Raw genomic sequence first — 21,781 nt, forward strand, 5'->3', positions numbered from 1 at the left:
AGAGTTTTAGGGAAACAAACTTTTATAGAGCATAAGACTCTGGATGGATTTTTCTATACAGTTACTCTTAATTTCTCACTAAGAACCTACAAGGTGCTTCTTTCATATCTTCTGCTGAGACATTCCAGCTATTAGAACCAATAACACTAACAGCTGACATGACTGACTCTGGATTATTTCTACTATTAACGTGAGTAGTGGACTGGAAAAAACACAGAATTACCACTGATGTCAAAGATGGAAAAGAAGGCCACGATCTGTATTCCTGAACTTTATTTTCATGTAAAAAACGATGCTATAAAAGCAATCGAGGTTCAAAATGCAGTTATGTTAAGAATATGTAGAAGGAGGGGGTATAGCTGGATTTGGATTTCCTGTGGTGAGGAAGTTGCATAAACTATCCACTCCACCCTACTTCAACCTCCTCCCTCCCAATCTGCAAGAAAGCAGTAAGTGTGGTAGTATCTAGCTAGCCAACTTGTCAGGAACAGCTTTCTTTACAAGCGTAAAGGAAGTGTTGAGATGCTGGACCAGGAAGAGGTTCATGAAGCAAGCAACCCAAGGCACAATGCTATCCTACCTCCTGCTACGTTCACTGTAGGGAGAGCAATGCAAAAAAACCAAGTTAATACTAGTAAAAGAAAGAGGTCACATAAGTAAGTTTACACCGCAGCTGTATAACAAGATACAAACTAATAGAGAACCACATCCTACATATGTGACTCCAACCTTCCTCCGGTACATATTTTCCTTTCTTTACAGAACAAATATACTAGACTTGATTTCATTTTGTGGTGTTTAAGTACAGGTCAGCTTCTTAACCTGCCTTGTAGAAAACCAAGCCACACCTTGAATGTATTTGTATTTTGCACTCTAATTATAGTACATGTCTTTAAATTGAAAAGAAAAAAAAAATTTGAAACAGTGTGTACAATGCTGATCCCCAAAAATCACGGCTAAATTCAACCACCCAAGTAATATTCTGGGAATATAATTATTTCAAATCCCATTTTGACTTTAGTTTGTACTACAGCATGTGATTATTCTATTACATAATCACTTCTTCACTTAGGCTAAATTAAGGACATAACTATTGCCTTAATGTGAAAAGAAACAGAACACAGGTACCCAGGAGACTCAGACTGCTTTCGAATTTACAAAGCCATACCTAGTGCTGTGTTACATTACAGCACGATCCAGGTTTATATAGTGCACTGTGAAGAGATTTTAGACAAACCCATAATACCTCCCTTCACCCCCCACTTTCAATGCAGAGATCAAGGCCCTAACTTCAGCAAGAACAATTTTGCACTATATAAATTCTAGGAAAAACAATTCTACATATTAGCCAATGCAATGACATTTTTGTTTCTCCTAAACATAGGAGAACAACAGGTAATTATCTGTCAAATAGGCAAATATGTATTACAAGGATCACAGCATTACTGTTTTATTGTTTGCACAATGGTAAGTTGCACATATGGACAAACAGTACACATTTAGAATTAGTTTCACAAATTAATACATTACAAGAAAGTCCAGTGGTTTAACATATTAACTATTAAAAAAAGCAATAACAAAGGAATACAAACATTACAGTTCTGACTGCAGCCCAATAAAGTTTAAAAAAAAAATGTTGAAATCAAAATAAAACTGTAAGCTTTATTTTTCTGAGACATAAAAACCCACATTATATCCCCTCCTAAGAGAATGCTCACAAAGATGCAATAACATACAAATACAAAAGTGAAGAATTCTGTGCTCAGTTTCCCTTAATTTTATCAGATCAAGTGACAAACTGAACATTTGTCAAAAGAGCAAATCACTGCTGAATGCAGACATCATTTCCAAAACATACAAAATGGTAATAACACTAACAATCGAAAGCAAATGACCTGGTACTAGAAAAAATCTTATGCACTGTAACTGTTTTAGAAAAAAAGGTGCTTTTGTGAAAATGATTGTGAATATTCATTTGATGCATGTTATATACAAAACATCTTCTACATAAAAAGCAACTCGGCTCCAAAGTTCCATGTTCACACTTCAACCTGTATCTTTTAATTCCAAAGATTCAATTGATCTATTATTTATGTCATGTAAGGCAGTACTTCCTTAAGATGTTTTCCCAGCTATTTCTAGTGCACACCAAATTGGAGATGCAGCACAATAACCTATGATGTTGTAATATGCAAGATTCATAAACTACTGTTGCCATAGCTTTAACCTACAAATTACATCATTTTCCTCCTCCATTCCTTAGCAGCAACTTATTGTTCTATGCCTCGTATTGAAAGCAGATACGCAACTGCTTTTAAGTCAATGCTAGTAGCACTGACGAGAAGCTAGTGAATCAACTCAATTTTGTAACAGCTAATTCGAGTTTTCATTAGAATAGCATATCCTATCTCCCCCAATTGCAGGGAAAAGCTCATCCAGCCCGACAACTCTCTGCTTGCACACAGACCTTGTGGCATCCTGAGCTTTCAGCTGAAATCCTGCAACACCCTACTGTTCAGCTTGGCAGAAAAAACAAAACCAAACAGTTTGGGAACATTACCTATGAAATGTCTGTGTCGGAATCTCAGACTCTTCTTTAGAGTTGGCCGCTAAATGGGTCAAGAAAAAGGTTACAAAAAATCCAGCTACTAACCACTATTTATCAAACTTCATGAAATAGTAAACATTGTATTTCAGCTGGTCTTAAACAACAAAACACAAGCAGCAATGGTGACATAGCCTGGGACCCACTATTTGAAACTCCTAGGAACATCAAGATATGGGACCACAGGGCAACATGGAGAAACAGCACACACAAAGAAAAGGAGACCTGTCTATGGGGCAAGGTTTGCACATCTGTATTTTTTACATATATATATATATACACATACATACACACAGATGTGTGCACTGTACTGTATATATTTACATCCATATACACAAAAACACCCTGAAGTAGATTTAAAGGCCATATCCAGGAACAGAAGATATGAACTCTAGTATTTGTACTAGAATATATTTTATCTGTACAAAAAACAAATATGCATATATTCATATGGTATAAAGCTTATTAACAAAAAATATTCTGCTACTAACATTAGGTTAAATAGATGGTTTTACAAGATTCTTTAATAATAATGCAGTATAGAACATTTCTAAAACTAGGGCCAAAAATAAAAATACATAAACAGGTTTCTATTCACAAGAAAATAGCTGTTCAATATGATTTCATTTTGTATTTCAGACTAGGGAAAAGTAGCAAAATTTTTATAAATCTCCTGGGATGCAGTTTGTTTAATGCATCAATCTAGAAAAATAGACTTTTCAGATGAACAAAGTTGATTCATTTCCCCTTCCCTAAAAGGGGTGCCTATCTTTTCCCTCGCTTGTTTCCAGCTGGAGGTTTCTTCAGCTGAAGAAGTTGCCCTCCTGTCCCAAAGCCTGCAGATGCGGGATTAGACACCCCGAATGTCAGGCCAGCTGATGCTGTGATGCCGGGATTGCTGAAGTTAAACCCAGATGTAGTCGAGCTGCCAAAGCCTTATGAGGGAGGGAAAAATATTTTAAAACATAAGTTATATCAGGATTGCAATTTTGTTCTCCTTCGAGTTATGAACACCAGCCACTTTATTACCAATATTTGTAATACTTTATACTAACATGGATCTATAACAGTATGCCACATTGCTAACACTTGCTATGACAATTTGGATACTACAGCACTAACACAGTCTACCTCAGCAATTGTAAACAATTATATCCTAAATCACAAGTCTATTATATCATTATCCATACAACAGTAGCACCCAAAAGTCCCACTGAAATTGTACAACAGAACCACCATAACTCCTCAAGTTCTCAGTCTAAATATGTAATGCATACGTAGGGTGGGAGGGAAGGCAGAAGTACAAGCAGACCATGGCCTGCTCACTTCACTCACAGCAAGTAAATGGCAAAGCTGGAGTCAGAGCGCCCAGCCTCGTGCCCTGACTAGGCTACCTTTGCCCATCTTTATAACATACACAGCACAGACCATGCCTTAAATGAGAGGCAGAAAACGCTCAAAATCCTTGCCAAATTGTTGGTATTTAACAATACCCTTTATGACTTAAATCAAAAAGCAGCACTGAAAACAACGCTTTGGAACAACTGAATGACTAGGTGAGCAAATTGTGCTATTTTAACTCCTCCACCCTCTTCTATCAAGGTAAACAAACTGAACATTTGGTTCAGCTATAAAACAAGATCAGTTGAAGAAAATCTGCTTACAGTTTTCAGCAACAGTGACACCAACTCATTGTACTTACTTTTGTGAATTTATATCCATTATGCACAACCAACTTGGATAATAACTGAAACTATTAGAGAATGCTAGAAATTCCTCAAATATTAGTTAATAAGAAGCAGAACTTCATAACTCTGCTTTTGGTTCTCTCAAGAAACTGAATAAGGTAACCAATCATACAAATCAACAAGTATGACACGAGCAAGTTAAGATTTTAACAAATAGTTTCGCACAAGTTGCACATGGAAACCTGTAAACAATTCAAATATTAAGAAAAATGGGACTGGTTCACAAGCAAAAAAGGGTATATTCTCAATACGCATTACTTAACATAGTTCCATTAGTTCTCTAGTAGACAGTTAAAGCAATCCTTTGGCCACATCAGTATCTTCAACTCAATGCCTAAATATTTTTAAAGCACAGAAATGAAACCCCAACTGGTTGTCTCATCAGAATCCCAAGGTGGCTCTCACAAGCCTGATGTCTTCTGTTCTCTCACTTCTTACTGATGCTTTGCAGCAAGAACTACTTCAAAACACAACATGAAACTCTTCCTCCTGCAATATCTGGACCTGGGTTACATAACACATCATCTTGTCAAGAAAATCCCCCACTATCTACATTCCAGTAACTGCAGTCCTTCAACACACAGTTGCCTGTGCAGAACTCATTGTCAATGTAATGAGTGTGCAGATCTGGAGTGTGACTAATTATACTGCTCATTCGGGTCTTGTCTAAATTCTGTGGACTAATTTGTGTCTCATCCTAGGATGTAAGGGGTGAACCAGATGCAACTATTCTTCAATTTCCCTGCTAACTCTGAACCCCAAGTAAGATTTTGAGAAGAATAAATTTGTTCTTCATCAGGGAGTCTCATGAATGAAAAAAATCTTTAATAACCAAAACTGTTCTTGGCAAGTTACCATTTTACTTTAAGTATGTATCTGAGATAACAGGTGAGTATTGCCTCCTACAGAAAACATAATGAATGCCATCTGTAACAAAGCTGTATGTTATCTATAGTGTCAGGAGTTCAGTAGGCAAGGGTGAAATGTTCATGAGTTACCTCCACCTAGCTGCTTCTAGATGCAGGTATTATTTTGAAGCACGCAGGAAAGGCAGCCTGAGCTTTATTCGAGTAAAGTTAGAATAAGAAAGAGATGCATAAACTGTGTGATGGAAGACTGAGAACATGCTTGTTAATTTAGATATAACTTGGAAAGTAACAGCTGTTATGTTAGAAGTGGCATTTAGGGCAGCCACAGAAGTGTAGAAAGGCAGATGGGAAATTGATCTAAATGGCTTTGTCCCATCATGGCAGCATAACAAGGCCATAGTATGAAGTTCTTTTCTTAAAAGTAAACCAAACCCTAAAGCAGAATACTCAAATGAAAAATCTTCAGGACAAAACCTGTAACAAGTTATACATTCAGCCTTATTCCTGTTGCAAGGAAAGAGAATCAGTCACAGAATAGCTCAGTTCTAGAGGGAAGAGTCAAAGTCTTGAACCATAGCTACAATGTGATCAAAGATTTTTTTGTTGAAATTAGTATTACTTATGTGTAACAATTATTTTCAGAAAGTAGATAACAACCTGCCCTTCGAGGGCATAGACTTAGCATCTCCCTGAAGGACCTTAGAGTACATTTTATTCATTGGGCTTTTGCATCTCTGCTTCAGTCAGCCCTTTAGATAGGTAAGCCAAATATGAGGTATGCACCTCCCCATAACAGTATTTTTTTTTATTTTAATGCTACAGGGATAAACAGCAGTTCAGCAGATCTCAAAGGCAATCTATTCCTGCCCTCATCCCCCACGCCACAATAGGTGATCTGGATCAAAAAGGATTTCCAGCACAGCTTTGACTGATTTACTATAGCGTCCTGTATCTAAAAGCTGCTCATAGTTACACATGGATTATATTCAGGTCAATTTTTTAGCAGTATTAATATGTCCAGCCACGATCCCACTTGATTATCTCTTATCCCATGTACTGAGGCTGCTATTCTTCAATAAAACTAAGTCTCCAACACAAATTCTCAACTCAGCTCTTCAAAGCATATTTAGCATCTCAGTTTTCACAAAAATAATGGGTGTGTACACGCCTCATCCTGTTAACATTATATCTATAAATTCAATGGTGATTTTTTTTTCCTTTTCGCATCACTTTGGGAGGCTTAGTACTCTTTACAACATCCCACTCCCATCAGCCTTTTTGGTTGCCATCAAATGAGTAAGTGTAAGAATGAATTAGGACTTGATCTGGAATCAGCTTTCCACAGTGTCTATGTGTGTTTCAGAGAGAAGTCAAGACACTTGTTCCATCTCGCAATTGTGCACACTACAGGAATTTAGAGGACTGCAGTTGCTCTGCTTTTCATCTACTGACACAGTGGATACAACGACTGCTCCTGGACTAAGCCCAATTTACCATCAAAAGATGCTCAAGTACTTTCAGAGGACTCAGAATTTTCTCTTCAAACATACAAACTGAAATTGAGAAGAGCAGTAATACTACTAGAAACATTTTCAAATCTTTTAAAGCAATTAAATCTACCTCATAACTTACAAACACTTGACAGAAGCAACTTAGGGATCTATAATTTTCATTCTAGAATAAGAACAAACTGATGGACAACTTGTGGAAGAGACTTGGGGCATTATCTCAGCAGCCTAGAAGGACAGGGTGATGAAACACTTATCAGACATTAGTTTGGGAAGATACTTAAGCACTCACATCTAAACACAAGCAGTAACAACAGTATATCCCACAACCCATATTCCCCCCATTTTCCTAGTTTTTTTCCAAAAGAAAAAGGTTCAGAAACAAGATACAACTATCATACAGTAATATAAACCTGAATATTATTTCAGGATCCTGTAAATGTTATCTAAGAAACAGGACACATTAAAATTAAAAACAAACAAAAAACCCCACCAAAAACCCACACACAACCTGTCTAGCCTCAGGCATCATTCAAACCCATTTATATACCCTCAATAAAATTAAACTAAAGATCATATGCAATCCAGAAGCTATACAGCATAGGATTTTGGATATAAAAGGTAAAAGTTAAAGTGCTTCTGGGCTACCAAATTTTTATGGAGGTTTCTATTCCATAATCCCAGTCTAGATCAGTATTTCATGACCGCTTTATTTTATAAACACAATATGACAGGAATTACATTTAATCTTTTATATTCCTGGTTACCATCTTCTGTAGCTGAGACTCTTGAGATAACTGAAAACGATCTTCATTTTATTGGGTCCACCTCCCTCACTGCTAAAGGGAGACTGGGGGCACTGCCACCATGACAAAGCCTGGTTTCAGGAATACAGCGAAATGACATCTAAATTGTCTCTGCACACCACCAACATAGCTAAGACAGACTTGCTATGTACTTTAGTTTGATACCTCATTAGTGGTGGACAACTGATTCATACAACTAGTTTTCTAATTATATTTTTTAATACACTAAAACCTAAATTATGTACTTTCTAACTTAGCAGCTTGAAATGCTGCAATACTGTTTATATAAATATTAATAATGGGTAATTTAAGATAAGCTCAGGAAAAATAAGCTACAAGATAAATATGTAAGCAGTTTAAGTTTTTCACTTGTTTTCGATATTAAAAACTAACTACGCAAAAGAAGGTTGATGCTTAGACACCGCATATTGCAAAATCAGAGATATTCTATCAAGAATTTACTAGGGTGTTACACATTCATGAACATTACACAGCCAGCTTAGTGAGCTATTTCCACCTTATAATATAAAGCTTAAGGTACTTTACAGGCCTAATTTGACAGCATAACCCATCACTAACCAAGGAAAAAACAAAACAAAACAACTAACTGGCATGGCAACTAACAGGACACTGGTCCAAGATAATGTACTGGGCACTTACTAAACACCAGCCACTTGCTATGTTTGTATTAATAGCAGTTAAAAAGAATTTTGCTTTTAAAAAAGAAACATGCTACCAAAAGCCAATCACAGGAGACATGATACTCCCTTCAATCTGTCTTGAAGACTAAGACAAACTACAGTAGGCTATTTGCCTCAAAACCAAAATCCTATTTAAAAAGTAAATAGAGATGAAAGCTATAGAAGTGACTAAGATTTCAGACATCTGAGTTAAGGAGCAATGGCATCCATGTAACAAAATTAAACCAAAAAAGTGAAACGAGTACTGAATAGTTCAATTGCCACAGAAGTGTTTTTGAAGTAGTTAACACAATGAATTATGGCTATATACAGAGATACAATACCTGTAACTTACTATTCAAATAGAAAGGATAAGCAGATAAACAGTTTTAAGGAAAACTTCTGGGCTTCTAAAAAATAATTTTAACTTCACTTATAAATACAGGAAGTCAAACTACTGGTATATTTGTCTCAAATTTACAAACTAATTTCAATAGCTCAGTAACTATATAGCCTATGCATTCAAGTAGTAACTGCGTTTCTGTGCCTCAGACTGCATCTGATCCAATCTGATGCATCTGATCTCCTGCCTCCACTTCTAATTAGACAGACACCATCAAACGGAAAACATTAATGCTAACACAACACTGTCTACCTAGGGGACCTTTAACAGAACCTAAAAACTTCTCTGCAAATGTGTATTTAGCAAGTAAATAGTTACTTTAATGGTTATATACACATGCAACTTTAAGCACATTTGTTTCAGTAGCTTTCTTTGACTGAGTGCAGCAGTTTGATTATAACACTTTTTCGCTAAGATAAACTTGAATTCAAGAGAAACAAACCAACCTGCACTTAGACTTCCTGATGGTTTACTTGTAGTTCCAAACCCAAATGATGATGCTCCTGTGGCACTACTTCCAAAGGCAGAGCTACTTCCAAATCCTAGTAAAATAATAGTAAAGACATACAACAAAAAAATTACAGACACAGCAATTAAAGACATATAGGTTTTGGGCGAGTATTCTAAAACCAAACATGATTCTAAGCATTATTTGGTAAACAAATATTCCTAAGATTGCCTCGAGAGTATTTTATTCTGAACATAGCATTGCCTTAAGAAAACAGCGCAAACAGGGAAGCATTGGAGAAAAATACTTCCTTCAAAATACAAAACTGAGTAAAGGAAAAGCTACAAAAACAGGTGAAGTAAGCTATTAAAGTTTACAAAATTGCTATTGAATCGCTGTTAAATTGGCAAGAAAATGGTAACCAAATGGGCCAAAACTAAGAAAATTCAGACAAGTTATATGACTTCTATTACAGAAAGCTGCAGTCTTCATCTGCATCTCTAAAAGAAAAAATCTCTACACTTAAACCAGAGTAAACATTTTCTTAAGTTTATACTTGGCGTATTTTAGAGTCATCCCTGTCCCCCAGTTATTGGGGACCAGCTTTATCTAGGAAACCACAAAATAGGTTACAAGCAGAATAGAAACAGAATTTCACAATATTTAATGGGAAAAATCATCATATAAAGGGCAGCCATAAACATATAGCTGTAATAAAACTAATTCTGTTAATTTTGTAATTGACATTTATTATTTCATAAGATAAATACTTCAAGATTTCAAATTGTGTTATTAATGAGATCACTTCAAAGGAAAAGTAAGTTGATATTTGCAGTTTGAGATGGAGGCCAGACAAAAGGAACAGTAAGAGAAATATATTCTCTGATTTTGGCTGTCTCAAGACATTTTAAAAAAAAACAACAGTATTTGTATTTGAGGAAATTATGCCCCCATCTTAAGTTTCACATGTTAGGGAAAATACTTGTATTTTACTGCAAATTGAGCTTTTACCATTCCTTTACAGAAATAATTTTTTATTTCAAAACTGGTAAGGATTGAACACACTATCTGAAGCAGCATTCTCTAGTCTTCTGTAATTTTTAAATCATATAAATTTTAAGGGTATATAACAGCAATTATCATTTGAATGTAAGATAGTTTATTTAAGTGATACACTCTTCTGTCCTATCTAGTTTGAAATTAATTACCAACGGTCAGGCAAGGCATCTGCAAATATTCAATGAAGCACAGGTTCTATATGCTACATATCTTACATACTTAAATGCAAAAGCCTCTATGTCTATCACTGACAAAATTTGCAGAGTACTTATAATGGAAAGAGAGCAAATTTCCCCAATTAAAATGATGTTTCAAGAGTATACATTAAAAATTGTCCTGTTAAAAAAAATACCCTAAGATTTAAAAAAATCTTAAGTATTCATTCTGCTCATTTGTTTCCAAGAGCACACCTGCAGGATATTTTGCATGTATTCCTTTATTCTTCTACACATGCTTCTATCAGATAGTCTTCTTGATTTGTCAAAAGACGAAATTTTTTTAAATGAATACAGAATAGATGAAATGCAAGCAAATGCCTTCCTAAGCAGAGAACTAGCAAAAAAATAATACAAGTTAGGCCTCCAAGACAAAACTAGAAGCAGTTGTCCATCAATTTAAAAGAAAGTGTTCTTTAATTTACATTGGCAAGATTGATGAACATATATGAACAATCTCTAGACTGCAACCTCTTTGGTTGAAAAGGAAGAAATTTATGGGTTTTTTTTAAAGGCATTTAAAACATTGTGGGGATGACCTGGTAATTCAGAATTACTTTCCTTTTAGCCCACTATTCTCGGATATTTTTCCTGTTTAGCTGTACAGACTTCATTGTATCTGAAAAAGCTTAAAATCTGATGAGAAAGGACATAGGTAGATTTAAAGATAATTTCAAGATGATCATTTAAGGTAAAACTGATGTAACATTCAAGTTACATAATCTTTACAATACCGAGTGATGTTGAATTATTTCAAATACATTACAACACTGATTCACATGTTCGGCTCATGAAGAGGCAAAATGTAGGGATGCAGACTGAAGCCGTAGAAAGGAGAGGATGTAACAAAAAACCAACATGTTATGTTTGTGCTCAGCAGATGTACCAATTTTCTTTGCAAATCTCATACAAAAGCTTCAGAGGACACTAGTGTCTTTTGACTTGCACTGTAGGAACCCCTGACCTATATAAATAGGAAATTTACATGCAGATTAGATTCTACTAATCACTTAGATTCTACTTGTAGTTCTACTACTGAGAATTCATTACATTTAAATGAAAAGGTCGACATGAATTTTATAATTTTTTTATTACCACCTACTCTTTCACAGTCGTGTGTCCTCTTGGAATACATTCCCCACCAGCACTATTAACATTTTGATAAGTATTTTTCCCTCACTTTCAAATGTTGCTTTTTCAGCTTGAGGAGGGATTTTTTTCCACCTCAGCACTGAGGGACAGAGTGACAGCTAAAGCAAATATGTTTCAGCAAGCAGGATCCCAGAACTGTAGTAATTTTTTTTAGCATTTATTCTTATCTTAGCAGAAGTGGGTCCCTAGAGTTAACAGCTGTACATACAGGTGAAAAACTGTGCATTAGCTACAGCATGATCCAATGTCTCAGGTGCCTAACTTTCATATATGTAAAATTAAGTCAAGTTGTAGTTACAAAAGGATGTACTTCCCTAGCTTTAAGAACAGAACTTCTATGTGATTACTTCATCCTGGGTTTTCACTACAATGGCTTATTAGCCTTAGTATTAGCCTTAGCAACTCCTTCTGCAAGGCATGAAGGAGTTTGGAAAGCGCAGACTGCCAAATTGCAAGGTCTTCCCCTGAAAAAGATCACCCTCTTACTGGATTGAAAGGTTTGCAAGAGATTCAGATGTGCGGTATAATAATTCAATGAAAGATTAGAAAAGTTAAAGTGTACCTCCAAGGCTTGAAGAACCTAAGCCACTTGATTGCAAGCCAGTGCCAATACCTGAGCCGAATGGCGTTCCAAAACTAACTCCCAGAGATGGCTGTGGCCCTGGTATAAAAAAAATGAGAACAAACTTGCCTTACTCTTTCATAGTAAAGAGGTCCTTTATTTATTTATTCAACTATTTGATAATGTGAACATCATTGCTTTCAACAAATCCCATTAAGATGCCAAACTTTACCTCATCAAAATTCCTCACTTAACTGTGTGCCTCTATGTCCACCTGGTAAAAAAATCTAAGAAAACACTGCTTGTAATAAGGTGAAACTAGCCAAAGCTAATAACATAACAACATCATTCAGTATTTTTAAAAGTTAACCAGTCTCACCTTAAACTTTAAAACATTAATCAAAACCTTGAGAGAACTCATAGGTAACAACATTTTGCCACCTGTTTTAATAGAATAAGGGAAAGCCTTCAAATTAAAAACATCAGAACTGACACTAATGTAACTAAAACTATATTACCAAAAGTTAATTTAATAAATAGGAATTTTCAAAACTACTCAAGTATTCCATCCAAATTTAAACAGAACACTAAGATAAAAAACAAGACAATGACTTTATTTTATTAAATTTATTGTTCATTTTTAAGCAAGTCAATTACACAGTAACATGACAATTCAATTCTTTTCCACACAAGTGATAACTGAGTTCTGTTAAGGTCTGCTACATAACACCATTCAATAAGGTAAACTAGTCAAACCACCTGTTTAAATAAACATTTACAAAAGGCACAGTTCTGTGTACCTTAATGAATTAGATACATTCAAAATTTCAGAGTCAGAGTTTGTCCCATAATTAAAAAAGTTGACAGTACTTTCCCTGCATATTCAGTCCTAAAATGCAGGACTGTCAAACATTTTCAGTCTGCCAAGATGAAATTTACAGCCTCAGTTCCTTTTTTTTCTTAACCTTGGGAAATAAAGAATCAACTTGCTAGCCCATTACTAACACATTTTAAAATAATTAATTCTGATAAATAATTAATATATTGACAGTTTTCACAGTACAATCTTATATTCCTGTCTTTTTCAAACAGTTTTCAGTGCACTAGTTAAGAAGTTTAACCATTGAAGATAAAATACAGTGCCAAACTCTTAATCCACATTCACACCTTTCCTCAAGACAGCCTTCTCCATCTTTGAACATACTTTATGTACTATATCTGTGAAAGTGATGATTTATTCAAATATTACTATAAAGCTCAGATGATTTTAGTCTTTTTCCTAAACCATTATCACACTTGAGATGATTTTCATTCAAAATTTCTTCCTTCGTACTACAAAGTTTCCTGTTACTAATATTTATCTAGAGTTTTAAAATGTAAGTATTTCAAGCTTTTAAAACCATTTCAGTATTTGAAGATTTAAATGGAAAAATCATTTTGAATCAAGTGAAAGGCACTGTATATTGAAAAGTAACATTTTTGCTAGGAACACAAAATTCTTATGTGATCCAAGCTAAGTGACATCTGTATACTCAAAGTAGTGTTAAACTAAATTTTAAGGGCAACTAAAGTTGTTAGCTTTCAGTCTCTGCTTAGCAGGGAATAGTTGGGAAACCCAAGCTATTTTTTTCAACTAAAAAAAAGTATATCAGATGTTGTAATTACAATTGTCACATAAATTTCAAACTAAACTTGTTTACATCCAGTTTAAATACTGATACATCTACCTAGCAGCTCTTTAAAAATAAGAAAATTGTTATCAATAAAAAGAAACAAAAACCCCCACACAAATCAGTTAGTCATCTAATAAACTAAAAGAACTCAAAAACATGTATCCAGTTCCTTCTCAAGTGCACAGGTTTCTATCTCAGTAGGAGGCACTGTTAGTGGAAGACCTTAAAACAAAACACTACAGTCCTCCAGGCCAAGCGTTTTACCAAATGCAACATGCTTTTTAGAGCCAGTAAAAAACATTATTCTAAAACACCTCAGGTTTATATAAAACAGGATCTTATGCCTTAGACTAACAAGCTTTTCATTGAGCAACAGCATATGATATTTATTGATTTTGTACCATAATGTTCTGAAGGCATAATCGCTACTTATAGTTCTTGTAAGTAAACATAATTTTCAATAGCAAAAAACTAGTAATAAAGATTCTTCGATGCCAAAAGTACTAGCAAAAAATTGGCACTTCTGGCTATTATATGTACGAGACAAATTCTTTACAACAAGTATTTTAACATTTTAAAACTTGATGTATTTGCCCTGTAGAGCATTTCAGTTTAATGAATAGGACCCACTACAAAGAGTTCAGACAGGTCAGCCAGATTTCCTAAAGTGACATTCTGCAATTTTTAAAATCACAGCTGGTCCTAACAGTAAACAAATTTAGTGTCACAACTTAGATCTGATTCTGACAAAGTAATACACTGACTAATTTTAACCAAGGTTAATATCAAATTACAGAATAAAAATTTTAAGTGCTATAGAAGTTTCAGTATCCTTTCCCATTAGCACTTCAATCTCATACTGAGTCAAGTCAAAACATAACAAAGTGTGCTAATAGCTTGATAACGCTTTGACTAACTTTGCACTTCACCAGTTAAGGAGAGAGTAACTAAGTTGTTGCAGGGGTACTTTATTTTTAGAGGAGGAAAGGTGAGCTTGAACAAAAACATTTCTTTAAGACAACTTAGTCTTACCAGAAAAACATCAGTTTCAGCCTCATGCATTTACAACTCTTAGTTCACTAGGCTTTAATTTCCTTTAAAATCTTTTACCTTAGTCCCATCAATAATAATAGGTAGACTAGCCACTATCATTTTAACTTCCATGCTGTTCAAGATTGCTCAGGGAAGGTGCAGGTGAGGCAGTGGTTAAAACTCTAGCTGCTACTGCATAAAAGCATGACCAGCCTCACTGCTACCAATAAAGCTGTGCTCAGAGCAAAAGTGCTAAACTAGGGAGAAAGGTTGTGTGCAGACAAGACTTAAGCATAATTTTAGTAACTCTAGCTTCAAAAAACTGCACAAAAATTGTGCTTCAGTGTGTACGCCACAGTCCTGGTGTCCTGATTATCCATCCCAGGAGACCAGTGGAGCGCATCTTTGCTCCCTTTCTTTCATATAGCCAGGATCTACTGGCTTCATTTATTTCAATAGAAGCCAGACACATCTTGGCATACAGAGAACATAAATAGGGTGCATATCTACACCCAGGAACTGGGGAAACATTCCCTGATCCCACAGCTTAGATGTAACTACTAAACTTTTGACTTCTGAACACAAATTTAAAATAAAATATTATTAATCTTTTTCAGAGAAAGAACAGTAACTAACTCTAAATTAATCTTATGAAATAGACTTAACCATGTAAACATAAAACATTTTTTGAAAAAGAGACTAACCATCCTGATCCCTCAATACTAGAGTACCATATATTAGATTTTAGTCAAAAAACTTTAAAGCCCAGATTAATTTTCTTGTTATATTCTTATCTTCAAGAACAGCAACAGCAGGTCAGGTATTACAGACACCCCTTCCCCCACCCCTTTATATACACCTCATTTCATAGTATTTTCTCTCATAACCTTCTACCATCCCTCACCTATCCCACTGTTCAGGATTTAAATCTTGCAAAGAAATATGCGTGATCTTAACTTCTAGCAGATAGTTTATCAAATTCATAATATCATAACACAAAGTTAAAACATGCAAACGTTTGCAGTTTTACTGCAGCAAATGGCCACCTGAAAACTCAAACAAGGAAAAGGAAATGAAGAGGAGGCAGTCTTTAAATATTTAAGAATTCCTGCAAAACTGAAAGAATACTATCTAGAAAGAATAGATTCTTCTCCTCTTCCACTAACAGTAAGACAAAAAATGACAGCCTTAATCTGAAGTTAAGAAGTTTCAGGTAAGTTGCTGGGAAAAGAGTCAAGCACTGAAATCAGTAATTTAGGAAAGCTGTGAAATTTTCCTTTCTAGCAAGCTTTTAAGACTTTAAGATATCTCTGAAATAGTTCAGGCCTGACTAATCCTGCTTTTGAGCTACAGAAACAGAAAAAATGACTGCAAGTTCCATCCAACCCTACTTTCTAAGAGTTTTAAGTAGTCTTGAAGTACCACTCAAAACAATCTACCTCTATTTCTCCAGGTCCTCAAGTGAGTTGCATGGAGGGTAACAGTATTCCAACTGAATAAGTAGTAGACAAATTACTGTTTACTTTTGTTGGCATGTTTGATGTTAAGTTAGTGGCTTTGTTCTATCTGCACCACTCTTGTAGTTGGCACATTTTTGGCTTTTGAAATACTCCGCCAAAACAACCAACAAAACCCCCAACCTATACAGGCTCCCATTTGCTCCTTTCACTACAAAATGTTACAAAATACCTCAAAGTATAAAGTCACCTTACCTCAGGTGTGTTGGTACAGGCCAGTTCTGCCTTTTTTTCCCCTCTCTTCACTCCTACTCCTAAGAGAATATTCACAGTCATGCCATAAGTGGCATCAATTTACTGAAGCTATTAGCAGTTCTCCTGAATCTGGACTCGAAAGAGGAAGTTCAAATCCCTCACCCCAATTCATGAAAATGCAAGTATAACTTCAAATGTGACATCTCAAGTATATGACTTTCATACAACTAATCCTGTAATGATCATGGGGAATATTTAAAAAAAACATGAGATAAGGAGAAAGATGAAGGGAGAGGGAACTACTTTGGCAACATTAGGCTGCACAAGCCACACTTCTATCTGTATTAAAAACCCTGAAGTGTGACATTACATTATCTCCTGTTTTCTGTTTAAAACCAGACTCTTTTGCAGATGTCACTTCAACAAAATTTCCATGGATTAACGTAGCAGCAACAGGAAGATTGTGGTCTATGATGGAACTTTAGAAGAGAAATATTTCATAGAGACTTCATTTTTTGTTGTGTTCAAAATATTTTGGCATATTTGTCTTTTAAACCTATCTCCTTGCTGTTTATAAGGGCCAGGGCTGGAAGCACATTGTATTTTCCTTTTATGGAGAAGGCAAGGACAGTCTAATAATTTCTCAAACTTAGGGTTTGACATAGGTCTCTATTTAAAATCATTCAAAATATGACTGCTGTTATCAGACAAGAGAAGGAAAAGGTGCTAATATGACTTTCAGTACACCTATAATAAACAAAATTTTAGAAAATAAATGGTAGAATGAAGTTACCTATGTTTTTCATAATTTGCTGACAAGTAAAATTAAATGGAATTTATCTTATTTCTGTTAAATGATTAAATATTAATTCAATTCTCTACATTCAGGAATCCCTCTCTGAGAAGCGTTGGTTAGTATAACAATGTCAACTAAGGTGCCTTAAGTTATTTCCTTTGCCATAAGTATCCATTCTTCATTAGCAGTGGGTCATGCATTTCCTCTGTTTTGGTCTTCCTCTTACACACATGCACACACAGAACCAGTGATCCACTCTACTTTCTCTAATATTTATTTGCAACAGCAGAATGGCCAGCAAAAACTGCTCCAACATCACCCTGACAAAGGAGTTGGCTATAAAAATAATAAGCCAGGCTTCCGTCTTCCTATTCTACAGATGTTTGCTCCACTATCCTTACTGTTCTACAGCATTTTTCATTTTACAGTTCCAAAGTGCTATATAAAAATGCATTATTAATTTTACATAAGAAAAAGGTAATATGCATTTAGATATTCTCTCCTCACCGATTTGAAATAATTTACTATAACCATACAATTCCGGAAAGAGGCTATACTATGTGTATTCAGAGATGTTACTTAAGAGTGAAGACTCACATTCCAAGGGGTAAGTTAGAACAATACAGTAAATATCACCAATACAAGTAAATTCACAAGATTAAGTATCTGCTGTATAATTATTGCTAAGTCTACCCTGCATTTTTCTATTGGCTATGTGTCAGTAACTTTGCTCATCACAATGTTTAGATTTTTAGTCTAACACAGAGGAAGACTTCAAAGAAAATTTTACACAAATTTACTATTGTTGTAACACTAATAATCTATAACTTGAATGCACTCAGACCTGTAGCAGGCTGTTGCTGCTGAGTAAGTGTTGCAGCCATCGCAACGGCTGCTGCATTTGGTACGTTGCTGAAAGGGGTCGGTCCAGTGGTAACACGTGGCGCGCTCTGCCACTTCTTAGCTTCTGTTCGTCTTGCCTCAAACACATCCATGGCATCTCCCAGAAAGGTTTTCCTGTAGCCAAGGTATTGGTCTTTGAGCATCTGAAGGGGGTGGGGGGAAGCCATTTTAGTTCAGTGTATTTGACATAAAACCTTAACTTAAGGAAAGAGACACTGAGTTACAAATAACATTTCAAAAAAAAAAAACACCCCAGCAACAAAAATACACAAACAAAAACCTCACACCCCCACAACCCGAAAGCATCTAGTCAGGCTATGAGCAGGAGAGAACTGTTTTGCATCAGCTACAGCCAGAACAAGTTCCTTACTTAAATCCTGCAAAGCAGTCAAGTGTAACAGACTAACATGCTGAATAGTATAAAAATCCTTCAAAGTTGGTATAAATCAGCACAATTCGATTTGTATCACTGTACTAGCTGACCTAAGAGGCAAAATACAGCCAACATTACTAGCTTATAACAAAATAACACGCTCTTCTTCAGTGCTACCCTTTCTGCATGGAGTCTGCTTTTGCTCCCCATCACCTTCACCTGTATTTCTTTCCTTCCTTTCACTCTTGCATTTCTTTCTTAGCACAAAGCTAAAGCAGCTACCAGAATTTTAGAATTCACTCTTGTTTCTGATGCATTTCAATGACATAATGCAGTGCAAATGCAATAGATCATTCTGCTTTAGACTAACAAGTAGCTCAAATCTGTTGTGTTGTGTCCCCTCTCCCCTTGCCTATGCTCCTTCCCCTCTCAAAACCCCACCTTCTGTGGCAACACCTGGCTTGGCCTGTTCATCATGAGCCATTTCTATCTGTCACAGATGAGGGAACTACAGATACCTTCGGTAATATAAAAAGAACAAACGGCTTCAATTAAAGAACTGATAGAATGATTTCCATCTTCTAACAGAGAATCTTTAAATGTAATAGATTTATTAAAACCACAAAGAACAGTAGGTTCAACTGAATTTTATGGAAGGCATACTATGTCCTGTGTTCCTGGCTAAGGATATGCTTGTTTCCAAGAAGAGTAGCTTACAGTCCAAAAATTCTGACTCAGGATTTGAACAGCTGTAATCCTAAGTCTATCAGCAACAGCAGGAAACACACAGAAAGAATGACCTCATTATCACATCAGGAGTGCGGTCTTTGGAGAGAAAAGACATTTGTAGAACTCTGATGAGATTTAATACAATGCCACACTGACTGCCATAGGAGCTGATAAATACCATTAGACATTGTAGAGCAGTTCTTAAGACTAATCTATGCAGAATGATTTAATGACATTCTCTACCTGAATTGTGCCCAAGCACATTTTACTCTTCACTGACCTTGCATACAGAATGTATATGTTCATATACGATATAAATATATTTAACAACTAGCCCTGTGCAAAGATGCTTCAGGCCATATTTTTCTACAACTTCAGACCTTTGAATCAAAGTTTATGTGCAAACCAGAAAGCCTACTTCAGACAACGGAATGAATTGTGGCCACAGCTCTGCCTTCATGAACCATATCACAACCACCAAATAAGGCAGAGACAGCAGTTTCAAAACTACTCTCCTCTCCTAGCATCTCCTAGCTAATAAGCTAAAGCAGATGGTCAGAATGACAGATCCAGTTAAGCAGTACATTCATTTTTCTGATTTTTGAAGCTTTAGTTATAACTGTCTTCCAAAATATCAGCCCTCATGTCCACCCACTAGATTAAATCTCAAACAAATTCCCCAAAAGAAAGAAAAATCCTCAAACCAACCCCTTAGTTTCAGGCAAGAGAATACTTCTTAAGCTGAAGTCAAGTCTTTCCTATTCACTCACGCTGACAAGGTACTGAAGATACTATTGCTTATACTTGCATATTAATCCAGCTCTTCATATTGAAGAACAACCGAAACGTATCATCACAAGGACCACAGTATGAGTTCAGGCTACTACTCAGATCTCATAAGTAAAGAGCCCAGAACACACGTGGGATCCTTTTTGTGTAATTCGGCCAAAACTACGGAGGACCTGATATATTCTGCATCTGGTACCAAAACAGAGTTAACTAAGAGCAGAACAAATATCTGATGGCAGGTAGCTGTAAAACCAGTGAATATCCATGCTGACAGAAGCAATGTAATGCAAGCTAGTTCATACAAGATCCTCAGTATTCTTGAACTTTATTTAGGAAAAGTAAAAAGTTTCAGATGTTTAGAGAACTGTGCAGAAGCTTTGAGAAGGAAACAAGCAGAAGATTTACCAGAGCTATTCCCACTAAGGAAGTCACTTAGCAGAAACAATCCTAAACACTCCGACTCTTCTCCAAGTTGGTTTTTTTTCTAACCAAGAAGGGTTCTGATGATCTCAAGAAAAATTATGGATTGTAGAACATTCACATTTTGTCAATATGTCCAGAACTGTACATGGGAAATTCAAGCTGGAGCCCATGATGGAAGAAACAAGCCTAACTAGGACCTTTGATACATTAGCATTTTTTCCACAGTAGTCTTTTTTTCCTATACATATGACTTTCCATGAAAACCAGGTTGAAAAAAAAGTTAGGCAAGCCAGAACACAATTTTCACCAAAATTCTTTGATATGTTGAAAAATCTTACATATGAATACCTACTTTTTTCCTGTTACCTATTTGAGTAAGAGCAGATTTAGATCATCTTTGCTTGAGATCAAGAGGTCATTGGGCAGAAGGCAAACATACAAGCATGAGCTCAAAGACAGATATTTCAAAAATTGATCAACAACTAAAAAGGAAAAGGAGTTAAATGAAAAACATTTTAACCTACATGACTGTGGTCAGTTGCTATCATCACTATAAGTAAATAATTCAAATTAGACTTCAGATGAACAAAAGCTACTTTTTAAATCAAAGCACTTCTCCAGAACAGTTTGGAAAATATTAAAAATCAGTTAATTTAACAGAAGAAAAAAAAAAGAATACCTGAAGGTATATTTTCAAAAAAGTGACTCTTTGTAGTTCTTTCATTAAATACACAGGAACACATCAAAACCACATACCTTTACATTTTCATGTATTGATTGAAGTTGTGCAGCTAAAGCTACAAATGTTTGATAGATTTTCTGCATAGCCATAGACAAGTCTGTAAGAGGCATATAAAATATCAGTAAGTGACAATCTTACTACCGAGAGAAAAGATTTAGTGTTTATACTGCAGCAAGAAGCCCACCCAAAACCCATACAGCACAAAGCACAAAAACAATTGCATGAGAACAAGATAATATCTATAAGAAATACAGAATTTGAGAGCAATTGGGTGACACAAGTCACCCAAGGACTACTTTTTGAAAGGGCTTCAAACTTTATTTTGAAAAATACTCTTTTCTCAGCTTTATTTTTATATACATGGTAATTTGTTTCCTATGATTCTATCATTTAGCAAAGCTAAAAATATTATTTAACCTAACTTTATATAATTACACAGGAACATTTTACCTCATTGCTTTTTACATAAATACAGTTAACTCAGATTTTCTTATGTTTGTATATATTTTCCACTCTTTCTGACTTAAAGCACAGTTAAGTGTTCAGTTGATTTT

The 21,781-nt window shown here is 35.4% G+C and overlaps 1 protein-coding gene across 3 annotated transcripts in view; it reads right to left on the bottom strand.

Annotated features, from left to right (window-relative positions):
- Positions 1–1,434: 1,434 nt before the first annotated feature.
- The window catches only part of NUP58 (nucleoporin 58), a 38,035-nt gene continuing 17,688 nt past the window's right edge, over positions 1,435–21,781 (bottom strand). For 2 of the 3 annotated variants that reach the window (XM_072850475.1, XM_072850474.1), the window contains exons 12-16: positions 21,242–21,324; positions 18,113–18,314; positions 12,056–12,154; positions 9,066–9,161; positions 1,435–3,540 (exon numbers count right to left, since the gene is read on the bottom strand). In XM_072850475.1, the coding sequence (XP_072706576.1) occupies positions 3,371–3,540; positions 9,066–9,161; positions 12,056–12,154; positions 18,113–18,314; positions 21,242–21,324 (650 nt within the window). In that variant the 3' untranslated portion in view covers positions 1,435–3,370. Of the gene's footprint in view, positions 3,541–9,065; positions 9,162–12,055; positions 12,155–18,112; positions 18,371–21,241; positions 21,325–21,781 lie in introns of all 3 variants that reach the window. The other variant, XR_012040457.1, reaches the window with a different exon arrangement.

Source organism: Ciconia boyciana, chromosome 1 (assembly GCF_034638445.1).
Source record: "Ciconia boyciana chromosome 1, ASM3463844v1, whole genome shotgun sequence".
Taxonomy (NCBI): domain Eukaryota; kingdom Metazoa; phylum Chordata; class Aves; order Ciconiiformes; family Ciconiidae; genus Ciconia; species Ciconia boyciana.